This window comes from Sparus aurata, chromosome 3, assembly GCF_900880675.1.
Source record: "Sparus aurata chromosome 3, fSpaAur1.1, whole genome shotgun sequence".
Taxonomy (NCBI): domain Eukaryota; kingdom Metazoa; phylum Chordata; class Actinopteri; order Spariformes; family Sparidae; genus Sparus; species Sparus aurata.
In genome coordinates this window covers 9,856,445-9,879,726 of record NC_044189.1, presented here as the reverse complement: position 1 = coordinate 9,879,726, position 23,282 = coordinate 9,856,445, and the positions used below count along the sequence as shown (strand labels likewise).

Sequence of the window (23,282 nt, the reverse complement as noted above, 5' to 3'; positions counted from 1 at the left end):
GCGCTCTCCTGTGCACCCTCTCTCTGCATGGACAGTGGATGTCTCCCTGTCTCTGTCTCTCAGTCTGTCACCATGTTCTTCCTCCTGCACAGATAGTCCACCTCTCTCCCTTATCTTTTACCGTACATTTACATATTTGTGCTTTATATTTATATGCATGTTCTATCATGTTGTAATGAGACTGATATTGAGGAACTTGTTGTTGCTTTTTGCTGACAGACAAACATGGAGGGGGCGCTGAGTTCAGACAGACGCAGTAATGAGACCAATCCGCCGCTCCCGTTCATTCAGCCGGACTTCGTTGGTGTGCTGCTTTCTTGTTTGAAAGGCGGGGACCATTTTGTTTCCACCTCCTCCGAAAGGGTTCCACCAATGTCACTGAGAGCACGTCATTATCTGTCAGTCGACGTCCAACGACCTGCAGAACTGTGTCAATGTCGCCAACACCCCCACGATAAGAAAAAAAGTTGTAGATGTACTACATCTTAAAACAGTACAAACAGGTTCACCTGACTTCCTCCTTTGCAGCTGTTTTAATTACTGGCCACTAGAGGTCGCTGCCTAACAAGAAACGTAAACACGGGTCGTAATAAGCTGCTCTCACAATGCCAACTACATGGTTGTTTTTTCTGATGAGGACATACAGGATATACAGGATATTAAAACCATTGTTGAAATCAAGTTTTGTTCGCCGCTGACCGCATTCTGATTTTATTTATGTTCAACACAGCATCACAACTATATCGGGTTGTGGGTTGTGCTCTTTTTTGGCTTTTGTGCGGCCAATTTTTTTGTGACTATTTTTTACGAATGTCGCTAAGCGGCTATGGAGGAAGTCAAACTCTTTTCGGTCTATAAAGCTCCGATTTATTATTCATTCAGCTGGTGGAAAAAAGCGTTCATCATTACACATAAATTAAAAGACGTGAAAATTGAAGACGTGTGAGGTCTGTTTACCTCCTTGTCTTGATATATATTTAAGTTAACATACATTTCCACAATGCTTATTCCATCAGTTTTATCATATTCACTACATTTGTACACTGTGACCACATTTAATGTCTTCCAGTGGCTCAAATGGCATTAAAGCCTGCTAGACTTTGAATGTCAAACATCTGCAGGAAGTTGCATTTTTCTGATGAAGACAAAACCCCAGTGAAGTGGAGGCGATTGGAAAAAAATGATGGATAATAACAATTCCTTTGTCGAGAAAGAAAACTCTGTGTGTTTGTGTGTGTGTGTTACGCCGATGGAATAAATGTCTTTAGTTCGTTCAGGAAACTCAGCCATCATTTGAATCCCACACCTCCAGCTCTATAGAAGAGTTATACATTGAGACATTTTACAGATATTGAGATGCTCCCATCAAATGTCAGAGGAAGGCTTACCTTTTCTCACCTCTCCTCTGTCTTACACTCCTTCCTCACCCTGCCTTCTTGTCACCTATTGTCTCCCTCTCTCCCCACTCTTCTCACCACCCCTCCCACCGTCTCTCCTTTCTCTCCATCATCTCAGCACCGCTCCCCGCCGCCTTCTCACTTCATCTTCTCTCGCTGGCTCGGCTCCTCCGCTGGTTACAGCTGTATTCCCCCTCTAGCAACAGCTCGAGGAAGAGCGCCGTTGGGCCTGCGAAACACTCCCAACATCTCTCATTTGCTTACAGTCTCTCCCTCCCTGCCAAGAGCATTACCAGAAGCGACAGCTTATAGGAGACTTAAAAATACTTCTGTTTCCTTCTTCGCCTTTACTCGTTGTCCCAATTTTCAAACCATGCCATCAGTACTTTGAGTGATACAGCTGCTAAATACAGGAAAGATAATGGTTATGTTGAAGCAAAACAACATCAAATAAACAATATATTCCCGCTTGTTATTCCTTGCAAGACCCTTTGATCACTCACAGCAATTTGTTTTTACTTCCTGTCAGGAGTTGAAAATGTGAACACCCAGTTTTCTCAACTAAAAATGGAAAAAAGACTCCACCTCTACATAGTCTCTCTTTTATTTCCTCATTCTGGACGTCATCCACAGAGTTTTAGTCTATTCTGCCCCTCTGTCCGTTTTTCTCTCCGAGGCCCAGACGGGCTCATCCAACAGGCTGCTTCCTGCTGAGGCCAGCAGCCAGTAGCTGCTAAGGATGGTGGGCTGTCGCCTCTCATATCATCAGTACTGAGAAGAGAGAGGAGAGGGAGAGGAAGAGTGGTGAAGATGAGACGAGATGAGAAAGCATGAGGAGGGAAGGGACGGGAGGTTGCGAGTAGCCCCTAGCAAAGCATCATCACTCAGCTAAACTCGCTCGGTCTTTCTCTTTTTATTCTCCGCTTGCTAGGGGACCAAAACGGCGGCGGGGGCGGGGGGTGTCTGCTGCTTTATTACCCCTCCAAATGTTTTCCAAGAATTTTCGAGGAGTGACAAAGATCCCTAGAATTTGTCTCTCGGCCCCCGCGGCAGAGCCCTGCTCGAGGGTCTGTGGGCAGGCGGGTGCTGATGGAAGCGGTGGAAGCGGTGGTAGTGGCGGCGGCGGCGGTGCGAAGTGCTGCTCGTAGCGGTGATGGAGGAGAGCAGCTGCTAGAATTCTGCTGAAGGAAGAGACGAGGGAAGCTAAGAATCACGGGGCGAGGTGTAGAAAAGCGAGGAGCGGCCGGCACGCTGCAGAGGATGCACCGTGCAAAGTGAGAAGTGAATTGTGCGGAGAGCAAGGAAATGAGGTTACGGCAACAAACGGCAGGGTGCCACGGTGTGCATGTAGGAAAAGATGATACAGGAAGGAGGACGGGGGTCTGTTTGGTAACAGAGAACAGCAGACTTGAATGTTGGTGGAGTGACTGACTTGCGTCTTTGGTGAAAGGACAAATTAGTAGAGGTAATAATGTGAATCAGTCTGTTGCATATATTCTTCCTCCTCTGAATATACGGCATGTTACATTTTTGATTATTACAGTATATTAACTCCAACGCGGCACTTATTAACACTTTTGAGGCACTTAGACTCTCAGCATGTTATTTCTGCCGCCTGAAGTCTCTCACCCAAGTGGCGAGAGAGTTGTTGTCATCGATGTTATTGTTGTCACAACCACCACTGCAGATGAAAATGTGTCCGATGGAAACATTCGCTGACGAGAGATTTATAATTTGAATCATTTTATGTCTAGCCACATACGCCAATTTCCTTCCTCACTCTCCTGTTTTTATCCCCGGATGTCGTAGCGATAGGTGACCAAATGAAACGAGGCATCAGCTTTCTGAAATGATGGGTTTTTCGTGGGTTTAAACTTTGTTGTAAACACATTTTAATGCAGAAACGCTACATGTTATATCTTTAAGTATTCACATCGTATACAACTTCATACTTCTGCTGCGTTTATGAATGAAAAATGTCATTTTTTATCCAGCTACATTTACTTAACCGGTGTAATAACTAGTTACTTTTCAAAGGAAGATTTTAAACACAAAACAAGATGATCACCTTGTAAAATATGATGCTTCATTACAGATATACGTACCAACAGTATTAGGAAGCATAAAACAGTAACAGTAAACAGTAAGTAATGTAATAATAATATTGATCTAATAATATAATAATATAACAGTGAGAGGGACCCTTCTGCATATGAATTACTTAAATTCCATTTTGAATTCACTCTTATCTTCTAACGGAGTATTTCTATTATTATTTCAATACCCCCCTTCCTTACTCTACTGTCATGAGCACATTCATTTACTGTTCAGTTAAATGGAAAATGTTTCATTTCTTAATAATGGTCAAATTATTTGGCGACTTCCATTGCAAGTTAGAAATATCTGAAATAAATAAATATCTGTATGGAAGTTTTACAGTTGTTATTCTTGAGACACCACTGGCTACAAGTCTCCATCATCTAACAGTTTATTGTGTTTCGCTGTTATATTTTCGCCGAATATTTTAGATCTATGTTCCCCTTTAAAAGCATCAGTCTCAAAGCATTGCTTACAACATTGTGAAGGTATTTGTTCTTCTGTCGACATGCCAGCGCTGATTATCCTCGTCCTTGCGTTGGAGTGAAACAGCACCTACGCATATTGTGCAGATGATTGTCTTGAATAGTCTCTAGACTCTACAGATATCCTGAAATATGAAACACCTTCGCAACTCCACATTCTGAATAATCTCCTCACACCCTGTGCAGGTGAGCAAAGAGGTTGAACTTAAAGGCGCCCATGTTGAGTTTTTTGACCACTTGTAGTGCGGTGCAATGTTTTGTATAGTAAGGACGAAGGAAAGTCATGAAAAGAGCAGATCGAAGGATGGATTTGTTTTTTTTCTTCCAAAAGTCAGCACAGTTCACGTTTTAGGAAGGAACAATTGCAATCAGAATGTGTATTAACACCGAGGAATATACAGTAAGTTTCAGTAAGTGACATTGGCTTGTACACATGAAATATGTGGGGCAAGAAACCTTGTGACAGTGACCAATCGCAGCACTAGTTAGCTTGCAAGCTGCATGGGCTACCTAGCCTGGTTGGGCTAGCGCTTGCTAGTCACAACTGCTCCTATAAATTGTCTCCATTTTCCCTGCACATCATTTATTCCAATAAAATATCATCAAAAATAGAAAATAAAAGACAATTCAGAAAATGTGTTAGCTTGTTAGCTTAGCTGGGTTGTTAGCACGCCAATAAGTTCACTGTTTATTCTTGTTTATTTTTTCCTAACTGTCTGCAAACCTTTTTGGACCAGTTTTTACTCAGCCACAGGACGTTGAATAAAAGTTGGTGGTGCAACACTGATTATTAGCAACGATAGCTCGTTCTAATCTGGTTCTGCTTAACAGAACACATTTTAGTGCCAAACTTCAAGTTTCTCGGGTGAGTCCTCCGATACCGGCAATTCCATTTGAATAAATTACATTTTTTTTTACATTTCCGTGTTTTAAATCCTCGAGGCGTCTTCAGGCCATAAAGCTGTCTGTGTTCACTTTACACCAGAAGATACCAAATGAGAAAATGAGTGCATGACTCACGTGGTTGCATAATCATTTTTGATTCATCACTTCCTGCCAGCTTTAAAACATGCAGTGATTGCCATGACTACAGATGGCATGCACATAAATGCTGCACAGTAAATGGTTTTGAACATTTATCAGAGTGCGAGATGTCGCTCTCCTCCTGAGGAATCTTTACCCCCGGAGACAAACAGAAACAGCATGTGCTCTAAAAACCTGTCGCGTTTGCAAGCTTGTGTGAGCAAATGATATACTGAATGAAACAAACGGCGTTGTTGTGAACTGCGTGTAGCGCTGTTTGGTGGAGAAATGGTTGAAAATGTTACGATTTCTACCTTGTGTGAGAAGTTGAAGGGTCCTGACTTCCTCCCGGACGCGGAGCTGCAGGACCTGCTGCAGGATGTGCTGCCTCTGGGCTTCCTGCATGATGCCCATTCTTTCCAGCTTTCTGTCCGTCAATCTCATCAGAGCCCGCCCTGTACAAAAAAAAAATAAAAAAATAGATGAATAAATAAAAACAAGGGTAAAGGTTGAGAGGCCAGAAGGAGCCGGATCCCAGTGGGAATACAATATGCACAGCTGGAGGCACTCTAAAAGGGTTCAGATGAAGCATTTATGTCTGGAGGAACAGGGAACCAACACAAACAAATATGGCCGCACAATTACAGCCACTCAAAATGCGCACTGTACGAGAGTTTCAAGGTTGTTTGCGAATGCCTTCGCCTATTATGTGACTGTCAATTAGAGTGAAATCTGCCGTCAAGCCGAGCACAACTCCATGTGAAGCGCACTCTTTCTAAAATACGGCGCGCGCTTTATATAAAAATCAGTACTGTACATCCCCCCCTGAGCAGGAATCCCTCGCAGCTCCTTACTTAATTGCAAATCCTTGTATAAAAAAATCCATAATTTAATCATCCAATCAGTTTCTATGAGGCAGGGATTTGGGCTGCTTGGTAGAAAAGACGAGCGGAGTGTGGTGTAATTATCGACGCTTGTTATGAGTGCCTTTGTAACATGTGGGGTGGTAAGCAGATAGGATGATAATTCGGGGTAATTACGAGGCATTAGGATAGACCCCGAGAGCTCGCTTTGCTCCTCTGCCCTGATGACTGCCTGGGCAAGGACTCTCGTTGGTTCAGAACCGGGAGAAAGATCAGTCCTGGTGGGCTCTTGAAAGTAAGTCCTTCACATTCCTCATCCTTGTTTCCTTTTTTTTTAGATCATTAGATTGTAATAAAATGTTTAATTCTTTCTCTTATTCAACACCCTTTTTCTTGTTTGGACGGTCTACGCCGCAACTTACCCTAAATACCCCAAGTGCCCTTAAATGTTGTTGCTAAACCTGCAAACGACTGCGTTGGGCCAATTTTCCCCGTCGCCTTAACTAAAAGAAGCTCTTCGCAACAGGCCCTACAGCCAGTTGGGGGGTGAAATGCCAAACCCTTTTAAAATGCTTCATGGCGAAAAACGGTAGTGAAAGTAACCATTACATAAACACTTGGGGAGCTAAGTAGCGCCATAAAGGCTCGGGAGTGAGGGGAGCTGTTAAACCGGGAAGACGGAAAGGACAAAGATTAGTGGGGTGGAAAGAGAAAGTGGACTGATGAATCAAAGGTGGGGCGGAACGTCGGTGGGGGGGGAGGAGGGAGACGTACAAATTGACAGAAGAAGAAGAAAAGAAAAAAACCACACGCTGTTATGGATCTATAAATATTGACCAACCATCACTTGGCGCCTCGTCCTATAACCAAAGACAGATCAGCATGGCAACAGAGGGGTCGCTTCTTTCTCTGCTTCGGTAACGCCTGTCTTAAACAACAGCTAGATACAAAGAGATGAAACACGGCTGTCTGACCGGGAGATAAACAAAGGTGGTTCATGCAGCATCTTTGCTCGCTCCGAAACACCCCCACAAATCCCCCGACCAGAGCCCTCCAGTTATGATTTAAAAACAGCTTATTAGAAGTATTTAGTAGAAGTTTTCCCGTGGACCGTTTTTAAAAACATCAGGGTGGATATCTCAAAATAGGAAGTGTATTAACGTGGGCAAGGTGTAGCGCCGCGCAAGCCTGAAATATGAGTAGCTCGCCGACGAGCGCGAACAAACTGCCAGTTCTCGGCGGCAGATGCCAAAGCGGCGTTCCTTCCGGTCGACGAGGCAGTATCAGCGGGGTGGAACAGCATCTGAAAGGAGTCCAAGCCTTCATTCTCTCGCCCTGCAGTTCTGAGCCATCGACTTCGACAGTCCCGCCGAGCCTCAGCTGGGAATTTTTCAAACCACAATTAATACGCTGAGCAGTGTAGCATGGCCATGAGGAGAGGAGGAGGGAGAGGAGGAGGGAGGGATGGAGGAGGAGGGAGGTGGAGGACAGCTGAGGAAGTTGGTCAAGAGGAAATAAATGAGGTGAGAGAGGACGGGATGGTCCGAAAGACCTGGAAGTTACAGAAAAATAGTGTACTGGCAGTAAACGCATAACGCATGCGGAGGTGGGGGTGATGAGAAACGTGTCTAAAAGATCACAAACCATTCCACGAAGTGATGCAAACTAAATATTATGTCAGCTAGCTGATGTGCAGCGCGGCCGTCCAGCGCTACAACAGCAGAAAAAGAAGCGGCGGCAGGAAATCACTAACTACGGACCCAAAACATAGATTTTACCCAGTCACACACAGCAACAGTGTTTTTCACCCCTCGCTCAGTGGAAGGAGCATCTAGTGTCGAGCATGTGTATAATCACCGTCTTTGAAGGCAACACGTCCACTTACTCTCTCTGTGGTCCTGTCACTATAAAGCCTCTTTTATGACAGGATATTGATTGGATTCACATCTCGCTCTCTTCTCTGACACCTGATGGAGTCTTCCATGCTGCCTCTCTTTCACCGTTTCCATTTAAATGTTTGGGACAAAATGAAATGATAAAATAGATTCAAAAAAAAAAAAAAAATTCCCTTGGTCACAGTGTCGTCAGTATAAAATCACAGCAAAACAACAGACCACATTTGTTCATCAACAACCTATATGCAAATAGTTCACCAATATGTGAGAAGATGACCCAGTTCTCTTGCTCTTACATCATTTAAGGGGATTCTGGGACCGTAACCCAGTATCATGACAAACTGTAAAAAACATCACGTTCCATTATATCAGTGTCAGATTCTGCCTCGCCCTGGACTGCTCTTTGGCTCAATCCCATTCCCAATTTTTACCCCTGGCCCTTGCTTTTGAGTCTCTCCCCCCCCCCCCCCCCCACACACACACACACCTTGGCCCTTAGAACAGCTGTAACCCTACAGTGGTTTAAATCTCCCCCAAGGAAGTAGGACAACCCGTCCAGAAGCTCATACGTCATCAAGTTCGTCGTCATATGCGGCAGGACCAGACAATTCCAAGGTGCCGTCTTCAGTTTTGGTGATTTCACTTGAGTTACTCTGGCAAATCCTGGTGCAGCCGTGATGCCACGAAGATCTCGTCATCAAACAAAAAAGATCACCACTTCACTATCACTGTCTGGGCACTAGTGATGCTTCATAGGCTAAAATTATTAACCTATGTTCCTCCCCTACCAGTCCGCGATGATATTACAGGCGCTGCAACAAGTGCAGCAACTTCCATGCTGCCATCAAAAAAGGCGAGGCGCAACATTGAAATACATCAAAATGAAGGACTGTTGTGCACATCAGTGATCTTTTTTTTATTTTTTATCTGTATTAGGTGTTGCTTTTATCTATTTCTGTATTTTTTTTAAGTCTTTATTATTGAACGGCATCTGTAATTTGCCACCCCGGGGACATTAAAACTTTATTTCTACTGCACTCTAATTATTAATCGAGCCCCAGTAAGTCTGATTCATTACGGCGATCCATTGCTGCTAAAATGACATTTGTGCTATTTGGATGAATTCAGTCGCGACTTCTGATCAATACGTACCCTGTAGTGTTTTTAATCAGGCGCTATGGTGATGAAGACTCTGTCTGGGACTCAAAGGGAGGATATTGTGATGATAATAATCTTTTTATTCCTTATTTTGGAGGTTTTCTGGTCTATTTTGGAGAGTCCTATCAGCCCTATCGCAGACTCTTTTTTTTTTTTTACATTTCAAAATGTGCAAAAAAACAAGTGGGTGGAAAACTACAGTCCTGTCTATAGGCTTTTCCACACATATCAAAACACTGTAGCCAGCTTCCCCTCTTCCTCTCCAGTTATTTATACAGGCAGCTTCTCGACGACTACTACACTATTCTGCCAAACTCCCAGGAAGCTGCCTCTGCCTTTCACTAAACTCTAAAATATTTCTCTCCTTCTCACCTGTTTCCTCGATTCTGGCAGCTACCTGCAGCTCATTTCTCTCTGATTCGCATCCAGAGGAATATGCACCTAATCAGACGTGAGCTATATTCTTAACTAGTAAAGATCAGAGTCACGGCTCTGAATGTGTTTCTTGGCGCACATGTGTACACACTCACTTTACGGAAATGCGCAGATGTGCGTACACACACAAACACATTGTCCCTGGGAATTAGATTAATGAGCGGAGGGTGAGCAGCAGCGCTGGGCTGCTGCAGTAATCTACAGCTATAGCCTGGCACGTCAACCGCGGCTTTGATGAATGGGAGCTTAGAGTGCATCTGTGCACACACACACACACACACACACACACACACACACGTGCATAAGCATGTGTAAACTGGGATGCATTCGCCAACTGGTCACATCCACACACGATGCATATAACAAACACACACACTGATCCTGTGGGAGTTCATTTTGAGCTAAAACGCTGCGCTAATTGTGAGCGTGTGGGGCAGAAAATATCACACATTCACAGTATACAACAGTATCATGGTATCAAGTGTATTACACAACTATTATTATCAGTAGCTCCAAATATAGGGAGCTGCAGGTTACAATAGTAAACTGACAACTGCTGCTTTTTTGCTCACTATCTTTGGATGAAGCTGGCTGCTTTAGGGGATTAGCTCATGGCTAAGTTAGCCGTTGAACCATAGGCCTTAAACTTCGTCTGCCGATGTTCAGCTAAACGACCAAGACAATGACTTCAGGGGCAACAACACACGGCAGGCAAGAAGTGATAGAGTTAATTATTTTACATCGTACTCAGCGATTGGAGGATTTATTTGGACCAAATGAAATGATGATTATTCAAAGACAACGACTGTGAGGTGAGTTAACGAGGGAATCAAGCTCATCTTAGATCGGTAAAAGAGAGAAAACTTGAATTCAGATGTATTTTTCAGTGTTGTTAGTTTTGTGACGGCCCCCTGCTGTTCTATGGCCTGCTTTGTGTGTCCCTTTCTTCCTGTCTGCAGGTATCTCAGTGGGCGGGGCTTGAAACCAGGAGCACCTGGCCAGTCTCCTGGAAGTTTTAAGAGCAGGCCGTCTCAGTCGTTCTCTCTCTCTCTCACCAGAGGGACCTGGTTTTCCTCTGGCGCCATTGTATTGTTTTGTTGGCTGCGGCCTGGTTTCTACACTTTACAACACTTTGCACTCATCACTCACATGCACCCATCGGCAGACACACTGATAACCACACGTTCACACCTCATGGCATTATTATGATTTGTGCACTTTATTTAAATAAATATTGTTAATTGTTACGCTTATCCCCATCTCACTATCTTTTGTCATGGCTTCTTGAGCCGGTCATGACAGTTTTTTAGTAATTTTTTTGTTTGTTCTGTTCATTTTTACTCCAATAGCTGGCATACAGTATTTCTGCTAGCTGTAACTGCAGGGCGACTGTCAGACTGTCGCCTCTTCCAGGTACAAAGCTTTGTGGCTAGCTGGTTAGCGTGCTAACTTCAGTCTCTCAACACAACGCAGTACAGAGACGTCTTCGACATAACATCAAAACTGATGCTTCTTCGCACCCTGATGATAATGTTAGAACTTTTTTTAAAAAAATTGCCATATTTTGCTAATTGGAACTTTAGATCACCAAAAACTTTGTCATGACGGACACAAAACTTGATGCCAACTTGAAATGTATATTAGATAACACCGTGGTGGTAGAATTCAGCACCTAGTAACTCTTTTCCCCTCAGACTTCCCAAGAATCCCTCTTTTCAGCCCTGGCATGTTTCAGCAGCTGTGTGATGCGGTGCAAGAATGTACTCTATGACTACATCTCCTCAGGTAAATCTTCCACACCGGTCACACACATTTCTCAAAAAATCTCCCGCGCAGCTGTGCGCCCATATGCGTGTCCTCTGGGGATGAATGTCGCCGAGCTGCATCTGGCGAGGCACACTCCAAACCTGCACTACACTCTGTCAGGCGCAGAATAACAAGTGATGTGAGTGTCGAGCTTTGGGTAATAAGTGTGCTTTTTTTTTTTTTTTCGCTGCCGTGTGCAATAGGATACCCACTCGAGAAAAAAAAACGGCATCACGGCTTATGGATTCGACTAGCTGACGATAACAAAACATGGACTTGTGGCAGCGGCGGTGGCGGCACCGGGGCAGATTCTTTACCGGCGTTCACTGTGATGTGGCGCATCTTGAAGTCCCTCACAGTAAATGGTGACTGATTGTCTCAGTCACAGTGTTGCTTGTAGCCCTGCAGCTAAAAGGCTACCGCAGCCGCTGAGCACCTGTGATCCGATGCTAATGCTATTCCTGACTGCGGGAGAGGAGGCCAGTTATGATCCTGGAGAGAACGGGGCTCAGTCTAATGTAATGAAACTAGTCCAGACATCCAGGGAGACACACAAACACCCGCCCACGCTTGGATAATAAGCTGCCTCGATCCCTCCACTTGTCACGGCAGCAGTAGCCGCATGCTGATTCCACCACTACTGATCTATTTTCAGTTTGCCGATCATTATAGCGCACCTCTGTTGGTTAGCCACAGCTAACAACCTGTAGACAGCTCGCTGGGAGCTCACTGACGCCTTGGAGTCCATATAAATTACTGGAATCACTGTGAGGTTTTGCTGTGGAGCTAACTAGCTGTCCTGAGCTAAACAGAGCACTCTGGATTTGCTGTGGTTATTATGGAGGCACCGCAGGCTGAGATTTAACAGAGCGCACATCCTGTCATATCTGAATGTATTGTTATTATAAGTAATTTTTTTAATGATGATATAGGTTGGAGGACATGATGATGTTCATGTTTCCCTGGTGCGTTTTTGTTGCCTTAATTGAGTTTTGGAGCCGCTCATTACTGGACTGTAACTGCACTCCAATTGGTGGTATGGTATTGGTATTTAAAACGTCACACTGTTTACAGTTTTAAATGTTTTTCAAATGTTGTACCAATGTACTTCTTTGCCTCCTGTAATACACTCTTAGTTGCCTCAGAGTCTGTATTGTGCTATACTGTTAGATCTTGGTTGACTTGTATGATTACGTCATTGAAATTGTACAAAAAAAAATTGGGATTTAAGTTTTTGTATTTACACACATGAAGATGGGAGTCATGTCCAAGCACATCAGCTTGAAAAATGATTGTTTATGCACACATTTGCCATTTGGAGATGTATATTAGCAAATGATAACCCTCCAGCAATTAAGTGATGCACTTCAATAAAATTCAAGAACTTGTATATGGATTAAAACATAGTCAGCGCAAGAAATATCCTGACTTTTGTGCTTCGCCCCAGTGGTATGGGTTCAATTTTGTGCCCAAACTTAAAAAAATTAAACTGAATCATACCAAAATCAGTGATTTAAGTTAACATTTAGCAACTCTAACTAGCGTATATGATCATTGTTGCATCACAACTTTTCATTTTTTCTGAAAAAACTATGAATATGTTGATGATGTGACAATTTGACATTTGTTTTTACATTTGGAGAAAAAATATTTGTTGGCCAGGTGTATCTCTGCAGCACTACAGCAATTCATTATAATGTTATTTTGTCACATTTTACTTCAATTAGAAAAAAGAAGATCGCTGCTCCTTGCGATTTAGATATTGCACTTGGCCATATTACAATTTTGTATCACATTTCGATTAATTGTGCAACTCCAGTGAACAGTGAGGCCCATCCTCGAGAAACATTTTGCCTCGGTTGCATCTTCCATCTACCGTTGATAACGTCAGCCGTACATTTTGTTAAATTCAGTCCACCACACCGCTAAATTCACAGCTACCGTTCCTCTTGGATGACGCGAATGAGGCTTTAGTCATATTGTTGTTGTTCAATTCGGTGGCGTTCATCCAAAGCGGGCTGTCAAAAAACAAACGATACACATGAACATTCTCTGCACAACGGAGTCATAGCGCCCTCTGCTGGTAAGGAGGATGCATTATGCAAAAAATCCCGGCAAAAAGCTTACGCCAAAAGTGCTGCAATATGTTTTTTTTTTGTTCTTGTAGGAAATGCTTTATTTGTTTCTAAAGCATTATCTATAGAAACATTTTGGGAATCTGTTTGATATGTGTGTTTTGTATTCGTATTTAGTCGCGTTTTGGCAGAATATTAACTCCACATAGTTCAACTCCAAAAACACAAACATCTCCCTGATGAAAGTCAGCAGTTTATTTTGTAACATCCTGTCTGCCTGCTAAGTACCCCTCATTCAAACTCCTGTGATTGCCCCAACATCTAGTTCGGAACGCGTCATCCAGCCCTAATTGTAAGTCCTGAAATGGATAAACATCTCAGCCCATCTATATAAACGTAATAAGGGCATGCAGCTCGAGCTCTGAGGGCGACGTGGACACAGTAATTGTCGTGCAGGTACATCATCAAGCTTTAGTTACAGCGTCTGTGTGGGAACGAGCAGCAAAGTAAAACCACACACGTGCCTGCAGGCTTCACCAAACGCAGCCCGGTCTCAGCCTTTTCCTTAATGGTGCTGGTGAAAGCCGTCTGGAGGTACTCGGCACAGCGTGATTACTGTGATTGAGACTGTAATCACATGACAACATATTGGTCATGAGATGGGCCGTCTTTGACTAAATCTGTAATTTTCCCGCTATGATCATTATAGCTGGCTCACTGGGGACAAGAGCTGTAATGACATGAATATCAAGAGTGCATTATTCTATTTTCCGGCAGGTCGAGGATTTTTTTTTTCTTTTCCTTCCTTCATGTGATTACTACGACGGCTTATCAGGGTCATTGTAGGTAAAATAAAGCCAGAGAGCCAGGGGGAGGGAGGGGAAGGGAGGGGGGTAATATTCCCTAGGAAAAAAAAAAAAACCCTCCTGAGATTAAAGTGGTAGATTTTCAAGAAAAATACCCAAATGTTCTCTGAGATTATAAAGTCATAAAGTTGGGAGGGAGATCTTTCTCTCACCATCTGATCGTATCGCGTATCTGGACATTGAAGAGACATTGATATTTGGATGATGTGATCAGACTTGACAACGCAGTGGACACATGTGCAAGGAAATCGATTGGCTATGCGCAATTTCTTCACAGTGATATGAAGACGTGTGGATTCTGGGCTAAAATCAGGAGCATTTCCACGAACTGGAAGGTATAAATGTGATAAGATCTTTCACTGCGGGCATAAAATGTTAACATATTGTTGTTCCTCGACAATCCCCCACCGCCACAATTTTTCATAGTTTCATCATGAATTTGTGACTTTAATTTCCCAAATTTCTCCTCATATTTTGTCACTTTATAAACTCAGTTAATATTCAGGGGTTTTTTTGCTTTTAAATTTACGACTTTAATCTTGAACATTTCCTGTTTTGTCTTGGAACATTGGCTATATTACGACTATAATATCTGGCTCAGTGTTTTTCCTTAACCCACAGCGGCCCTATTATCGCGCTGCCTTCGATTGCAGCGGTTGACAGGAGTTAGAAAAAAGGGAACGACATGGAGAGAGCTAGAATTACAGCCACCCAGTTCAGTTCCTCCGCACACAAGTTGCTGTTCCAGTGCAGAATGTGATGATGTCACAGCGCATTTAACCTCTGACCTTTGGTTATCAAATTCTAAATCAGTTACTCTTTGAGTCATGGTGGGCATTTGTACCAAATTTGAAAAAAAAAAACAAACAAAAAAACAATTCGGCTCAGCGGGTAGAGCCAGCGTCTTGTTATCGGAAGGTCACTGGTTCGATTCCCCTGGTCTGCATGTCGAAGTGTCCTTGGGCAAGATACTGAACCCCAAGCTGCTCCTGATGTGCTGGTCGGCACCTTGCAAGGCAGCCACCGCAATCCGTGTATGAATGTATGTATGAATTACTGAAAGTCGTAGGCGTCTGCTAAATGTCCTAAAAAATGATAAAATAAAAATTCCTCATTATCCATCCACACATGGCTTTGACAAGAACGGGACTGACAGACGGACAATCAGAAAACATGTTGTCGCTACAAACTCATAGAAATATTATATTATAGTATCTTTGTTCATCCTCGACAGTATCAGTGTACCAGTGAAACTACCAGCTTCATACTGAGCCAAACTTCTTATCTAACTGCTCTGCTGCACGTCGCTCACTCCCTGAAGATTAATCTCCAAACTCTCCGTATGGAAAAAAGCAAGGACGACGCTTCCAAAACACGCAATTGGCAGAAGAGTAATTAATTTTAAATTACACATCACCATATAATCGTCTTGCCAATGGCATCATTAACCACGAATTCCTTCTGTCAGTGGATCAAATTGTCCCCCAAACAGCTCATCAGCGGCGAGCTGTTCGAATTTCCCGTTCGGAAATTACACAAAAACAATGGCCGCCGGCGGAGCGGTTTTGTGGCCCCCGCGAGTTGACACGCAGCCATGTTAGCGGCGTTCCAGTCATTCACTATACGCCTGTTCCTCTATTACACAGCAGCGCTTTTATGACAGCCGTCTGCGGCGTTGGCAGAATTCATTGTCTCATCGCTCAAGTGCTGTTTAGGCCTGCTGCCGGTCGTCCCTCGCCTGGGTTTAAAACAGCGTTTGTCACCTTTCGTCCTGTTTTTTTTTCCTTTCCGCTGCTCATCAAATATACATTTTGTACACAGTGTGAGGCCTTCCAGTGGATGAGGAGATCACGATCGCAGCGACACGGCCTGTTGTTATTCTTTTTAAAAGTGGCGAGTTGATGGATCCGGCGAACCGGAGGGGGGCCGGGTGAACTTGGAGCTTTAAGAGAACTGAAGTGGTACAGTGTGTGGAGCCACTCTTCATTAAACCACTAACATTACAGGCTATTAATTATTCAGAGTGAGGCCTTATGACACTATACATCAGTGGGCATTATGGAGCTGGTTATTCATTCATCTGGAGTATTCCTGCATGAGGAAAAACAGGCTAAATGATGGATGATAGGGGGAGCCGTATCCTCCAGGTCCCAATCCACACCGCGCTGCCGTCTACGTCTTTCTCAGACCGACAGAATCTCCAAATGTTGCTTTGTGTCTCATTCAGTCTGAGTCGGTACTGCGTGGGAGGGATGTGGTGGCTTTTATAAGTCTGCGTCCAGGGATCCTTCGACTCTTTATCTGTCAGTGTCTGTGGGCTAGTTCAGGTTAGTAAAAGCAGCTAATCTTTTATACAACCTCAAATTAAAGTTGTTAAATTTGGCGTTCATTTATAGCACTGAGTAATGAAAGAACATTATATCAGCAGCTCTGGTTACATGGACGACATTCTCCAATGTGACTGAAATCATTCGGGTTGGTTTACATGGACGCTAAATAAAGCAAATCTCACGAGATGCGCGTTTATATTCCCCGAGCATTTCATCAGAATAGAGCTTATTCCCCGTGCACAAAGTGGTCCTGCCTGCTGTGAAGCATCTAATCTGCCAGAAAAAAAAATGTAAGAGATGAAGAAGAACGAGAAGTTTGGTTTAAGACTTAATTGGGAAAATTCAAATGTAATAATTCTCTTCGCCTTTCAGTACAATGTCCTGGATACTATATTTTCAGTTCCTGGTTCGGGACGGTGCTGGAGATGAGGCGAGGAGAGAGGGCTGCCAAGCTGTTGACCGCAGTTTTAGACCGTGATTCAACATGTTCAAGTGTGAAACCGCTGAATATTTTTTTAAGGAGACCTTGGGACTGTCTCCAGCTGTGTTTGTAGCGACACAGCAACTGATTTTTTTTGACAGGAAGTCAAAATATCTCCAGCTGCGTCTGTGGCAACAAGCTGGTGTTTTGGCCAAGCTCTTGGCTCTTTTCTTTTCTTTTCTTTTTTAAAGAAGTGGTATCTTATTTACCACTTACCTTTTCTCTTCTACCACACTATGTTTATTTTATTTTGTTATCTAGCTACTTAAACATTTTATTGTATATGGTATCTTATTGTTTCTATATTTGCCCTTTGATTCTATTTGATTGTATTTGTAGTTGAATGTACCAGCTCGATAATCGCATTTTTTGACATAATGACACTTATTTATTGTGTCACCGTGATACCTACTGAAGTTAGCATGCTAACAAGCTAGCCCTGGTCCATTCTGTCCCTTTGCTCATGGTGTGAAAACCAACACTTCCCTTGTGCTCTGAGTTCCCACTCAGGACGGCTAGATTGCTCAGCTTACCGAGCTAACTGGCTAACAGCAGTTAGCGGTTACTCTGGTGATACGCCGCCCACCTTTTTGTTTCGAGTGCGAATTAGACTGCTGGCAAATTCTTACATATTGCACCTTTAAGCTAAAATACCACCTTTTCCTAACCTGAAAAATGAACCTAAAGTAATGTTAAGTTTCAACATATCCGTCTTTTACAGAAAAAATAAATGACCATCATTGATTCTGGAGTTTACATACATAGAATTACAGCTACAGGTCGATTGTCTGTATATTAAGTGCTTCATAATGACTTCTAACGAGCCAATAAGCTACAAATATGCACGCTAATAAGCAACTGTTTAATGGTTTAACATGTGTACGCTTATATAAAGTCTCACCAGTGTAACTATTTATAATCCACAGTTTGTTGTTGCCAGGAACCAGCCCTGTAAATGTGAGTCTCTACACACTGAGACGTTCCTGCAGCCAGCTTCTACAGCTGCATCTAATTCAGAGGTTTTTTTTTGTTTTTTTTTATGCTTTCAGAGAGCCTCTAAATTTCCACATTGTGATGTAATGATCGCCTCTGACAGAAGATATAACTTAATCGTGACTCACCCTCCTCGCTTCCACCCTCTTTACTTTTGATTACCTATGTCATCACACCTTCTGCGCTGATTACATCTAAGGTATCGGAAATTGTGTGTTTAACTAATTTATCGTGGCGAGCGACTCCTCTCACCAAAAGAGCTTCGTCCTCGTAATTACGACGGATTAGGGACTAATATCTAATTATGCCGTAATATGCTTTAATGCATTTTTAATGGCAGCTGGGTGTTAAAGTCAAATTCGACGCTGTCTCTGTTGGGGGGGGGGCAGGGTGGTAGGAGGTGAAGATTGAGGGAGGGAGAGGGTTTCTTGGCAGTGGAGGCTGCAGGGAGGATGGGAAACATTGATTTCTTTGGCTGAGGTTACAGGAGCCGAGCAGGGAGGCAGCTGCTGAATACTGAAGTCATTCCACGTTAAAAATGTTGCACCAGCCCCAGATACGCAGTAAAACACATTCCCCCTCGCCGCTGTTTTATGTCAGAGGAGGGAGGACACAAATGCCTGTTTGAATTATGATCTGGAATAGACTGTTTACTGATTTGCTACTTTATGAAGGGGATGACTACATCGCCGAGACAAGTGAGATTGAGTGCCGCTGGCAGCTGAAAAGAGGGTTGAGTGTTTTGTTACGGAGGGTTTGGACAGAAAAATACAGTAAAGAGGAACGCCACGGTCTGGAGAATCCGACGTGCTGAAAAACAAAAATCAGGCCTATTCATGCAGACACACACACGCACACACACACACACACACACACACACACACAATCTTCAAGAGGTCAGAGCGAGCGCATTAAAAGCACGGCGAGCAAATATTGTCAGATGCATGCCTGCACGCACTTCCAAATGTATTCACACTCACTGTTTGTTTGTCTACGCATGATTGTTTTCCACAACAATATTCCATTCATCATTTGTTTCCTCCCTTGTTTATGCTAATAGGGCGTAGAAACAGGGAAAAAAAAACTTTAATAAATAAATAAATATCTGCATAATATTTCAAAGATTGATTGGGATGCAAATTGCCTTGTGAGCCCAATTGGTGTGGCTTGGCCTGTTTTAATTGGGTTCTGTTAATTAATGCTCGATGTGAAGACAAACTGAATTACTCGCAGGTTTTGCGCATGTCATTATCTCCTAATTGTGCCAGTAGGAAAGCCTGCGTGTGTGTTTGTGTGTGTTTGTGCCCTATGCGCATGCATATTGGGTTAACCCTTTCTTCTCCTGTGTGATCCTGTAAAAAAAAAAAAAAAATCATTAAAGCCTAATAACAAACAAAGGTCGTTAAGCTAATATAGCGTTAGGAAGCTGAGATCTAATGTTCTAATCACGGCGAGACTAATAAGAGAAAATGTATTTACAGGTTGTGACTGAATGCTTTCGACTTTAATGTTATGGACCTTATCAGAGATATCTAACAAATTAATGACTGAATGTTTGCACTTGACGTGACTTCTCTTTTATGTAATCGCACACATTGCACAGATGTGATAAGAGCAGCGTCCTCTTTGTCCATGTGTCTTGTATTTAATCAGAGTTATTACTGCAAGAAAAACTATTTTGTGCACAAGGTCTCAGTTAATAACCTGCAAAAAGCGACTAACAAGGTAGACGTGAGCGACGCAGGATGAACACAGGCTTCACACGGTTATAAGATTTACATACAAAAACGCAGGTGTACATGGAAAAAAGGTGGGAAAAAGATAAAAACAGGAAGTACGAACACAAGGATGGATTCCAATGAATACAGGAGAACACAGATAGAGACAAAGACAGGAAGTACTGTCCCAGGGACTGATTAACTAATGTAACACCAGTGTGAAAAGGTTGGGGAATGAGAAAAAGACAGGATGTGCAACATATAAAAATGACACACAATGAGAGGCCTTCAAAATAAAACTGGAAAGTCACAAAACTAAATTCAGGGCCATGAGATATATGATAGATGGACCAACAAAGATGTCCTCGGGCCTCATTTATAAAACGGAGTATAAACCACGTGAAAGTGGTTTTAGACTTGACTTAAGTGATTCATTAGTTGTCGCTGCAGTGTTTGTATGGTATCTTGAATGAAAAGAAAAACACCATTTTCCTAAAATGCTTCTACTTGAAGATGGATCCAAAATGCAGCAGCGGTTCGGCGGACGTGCAATGAACTGTGGGCTATCTTCTGTGCCCTGCGCTGCTGATGAGATATATGTGCAACTTGAGATTCATATTTTCACCCCATTAAACAGAGGATGCTAAATCTCAAAACCCTCCATGCAAACATATAACAGTCAGAATGCATCAAAGGCTAAAAACGGGAGCGTGAGTCATTACGCCACTCATCATGGCCGCCGAGCGATTCATCCTGCCAGCCAGCCAGCGAGTCGAGGAGGTCCTCGACAGCAGCAAATAAACATATTAATGTGATCAGTCGTGCTCTGAGAGCTAGAGAGCACTGTAATTAACGGTCGTCTGTTACTATGCGGACCGGAGTGTCGTTAGCGCCGGGGTGACCTTGAGGAGCCTCGTTAGGGGGAGTGATTGACGTGGCAACTGTTGTCAGTGGCAACTCTGACAGCGGGGAGGGAGGGAGGGATGGACAGACGGGTGGGCCGGGTGGCGGGGCTGCAGGTGGCAGACAGCGGGTGCAAGGTGCACCTGGTTACGCTGTTGTGAATGAGATCGTGGTGAGAGAAGACAAACGCAGCAGATTATCAGAAAAGAGGAGCGGTGTTGCGAGTTTTCATTGCAAACGTACATGATCATTTGGTTCAATGCTTCATTTGTGACTGTTTCTATGGTCAAAGTATTTTATGTTTCTTTTGGAATAGCTTATTTCCACGACAGCAACTTCCTCCGGGGACTAGAAACCTTTGGAGGAACTTGTTTCCACCGCAGGGACCAAGGGCCTAATTAAGTTTCAGGGACTTTATTTTACCCTGCTCTCTGTGGGCAGTCCTTTCTTTTTCAACGAGAATGAGTCTGGATTGGCTTCTCAGGCGACTTTCCAACAACTCAAGAAGCAACCGCTAATCGCCTAGCGACAGCGACGGCACAAATCCACACAGTATTTTATTTTTTTTCTTCCCCGATTGCGTCATCCATGACGCCGGCTGCTCAGGTCGGTGCGAGTGTGAAGCGGTACCTGTGATGTCGTGCTGTTTGAAGGAGTCGCTGTAGATCTGGTGTTGATTGGGACAGTGTTTCTTCAGCCACTTGCACACGTCCTGTTGGGTCCACAGGGCCACCGGCTTGGACAGCTTCACGTATCCCGGCTGAGAGGAACCAGAAATTAAACTTTAGAAACACACGGAATCAACACACATACTGACGCGGTTATATGAATCCTCCTTTTTACCTTGGCTCTGTTGTGTTTGTCTTTTTTCCAGTTTAGAGATCCCTTCCGTCTGCGCATGTATTATTGAAGCTGGGGGAATTGTTGGTGAACTACCATTTTCACACTTTGGTTAGAGTATACCATCAGGATTTGGCTTTCCACTTGACTGATTTTGTTGTATAATACATATCATATATACATACACTTGCTGCTTTGTGACCTTGTACTCCCCTCAAGGATCAATTCATTATTAATCGTTTAAAGGGAAAAGAATCCAAAAATAAGACATTTACAGGAAGCTGAAGAGAAACTGTACAGTGCTATTAACCTTGTATGTTTCGCAGTCACACCTCACTTTTCATTCACCTTTCAGTATCTTTCAAAAAAGACTCCTGTGCTCACATTTTACACTTCAAATCGACTTTTTAAAATACGGTTGCTCTTACTGAATGTAAACACAGACCGCTGCTCGCCATAAAGGTACCCTGGGAGGCTCTAAATGTTTTTGTTTGCATTCAGCTCTCTCTCCTGAAATGGTATTGTAGCCTAACAAACATGTAGAAATGAAAGAAAAAGTCCTCTTTTTCGAATGTTTTGAAAGCTGCATTATTTAGCGCAGCTCTTGTTGACAGATCGCCGCCTTTAGTGGCGCGTGGCCATCACAGAATCTCTTTTTGCAAACCGGTGCAGAACAACGCGGTCTAGAAGCATCACAAAAATGAGACGAGACTGGAGCTGTGTCTCGCACAGAGGAGGCTGAGTCCAGCAGACCGGCTCCTGTTCTGTGGGATTTGTGTCCCGGTTTTTGTGATTTTTGCGGCCGGTGTTGTTTTTTTTCCCTCAATTAATCATTTAGTCTATAAAATCAGAAAAATGCCAATCACAGTTTCCCGGAGTCCGAGGTGGCCGTTTCAAATGTCTTATTCTTTCCTCCAAAAGGTCTTTTTATTGATTGTCAATAATGGATAAAACAGTAACTGTACAGGGGAGGAATTTCTGTTTATTTATGAACAACACTCCTCCAGGTGTCCAGGTAACAACACGTCCATCTAGCCCAAACAAACACATAGACAACAACAGAGAGAAAATATCTAGAAACTGAAATATATAGCCAATAAATAAGAGAGAAATAAGGTGGATAAAGGTAGCTACGCTCAAGTGGGTCTTTAAAAAAAAAAATGGAGGCAGCACACTTTGAAGTATACTGTAACGAGGGTTCGTACAGGACATAGTGTCTCTGATCCACTGTGTGTGGGAGGGAGAGGCAGGCTCCTTTTCACTTGGGTTAGATAACTTGACAAGCCGCTACAGAAGTAAAAGCAAACCTGTTCAAGCTTTCGGCAAAATCCAAGTCAAAGGCTAAAATGGCAGTCCAGGGATTCGGCTCAATTTGGTGGTGAAGCGTGTCTAAAATAGTTTCTAAAGACTGACACCTAAACTTTAACCAACAAGGAACATTTCCAGTTGTTGTGAGGAAGTTAGACAAGTGCATGTACAACAACATGTCTGGTCCATATTGGGGTACAGTCATGTAGATACAACGGACAATTTTAAAGATACGATATGTAAGAGTTCTGCATCAAAATGTCTTAAAACAAACATTGTTTGGGATGATGTAAGTTTAACGAAGGTAACGGTGCGTTTCATTTGATCACCTTCCACTATAACTTCGGCAATAGTCTAAGGTAGGAGGCTGGCAAATTAACGTAGATTACCTACAAAACTAAATATTGCTTTCAGAAAGCTTTTCATCAGAAGTGGTGAGGGTTTGATAGTCTGTTTTTTGACCAGGAGATCATTATTACTTTACTGTTTATTAGCTGTAAGCAAACAAGCAATGGCAGGCATCGGTATGACCCAGAGATTCCACCAGATACGTGAGTGTTTGATTTTGAAAAGTATCCAGATGTTACATGGTTGTTTCAGTGCGTGGCT

At 43.1% G+C, this 23,282-nt stretch overlaps 1 protein-coding gene across 3 annotated transcripts in view; it reads right to left on the bottom strand.

Moving 5' to 3' along the window:
* The window catches only part of samd12 (sterile alpha motif domain containing 12), a 117,932-nt gene that overhangs the window by 62,067 nt on the left and 32,583 nt on the right, over positions 1 to 23,282 (bottom strand). For 2 of the 3 annotated variants that reach the window (XM_030412598.1, XM_030412596.1), the window contains exons 3-4: positions 21,156 to 21,285; positions 5,317 to 5,457 (exon numbers count right to left, since the gene is read on the bottom strand). In XM_030412598.1, the coding sequence (XP_030268458.1) occupies positions 5,317 to 5,457; positions 21,156 to 21,285 (271 nt within the window). Of the gene's footprint in view, positions 1 to 1,727; positions 2,169 to 5,316; positions 5,458 to 21,155; positions 21,286 to 23,282 lie in introns of those variants that run through there. The other variant, XM_030412597.1, reaches the window with a different exon arrangement.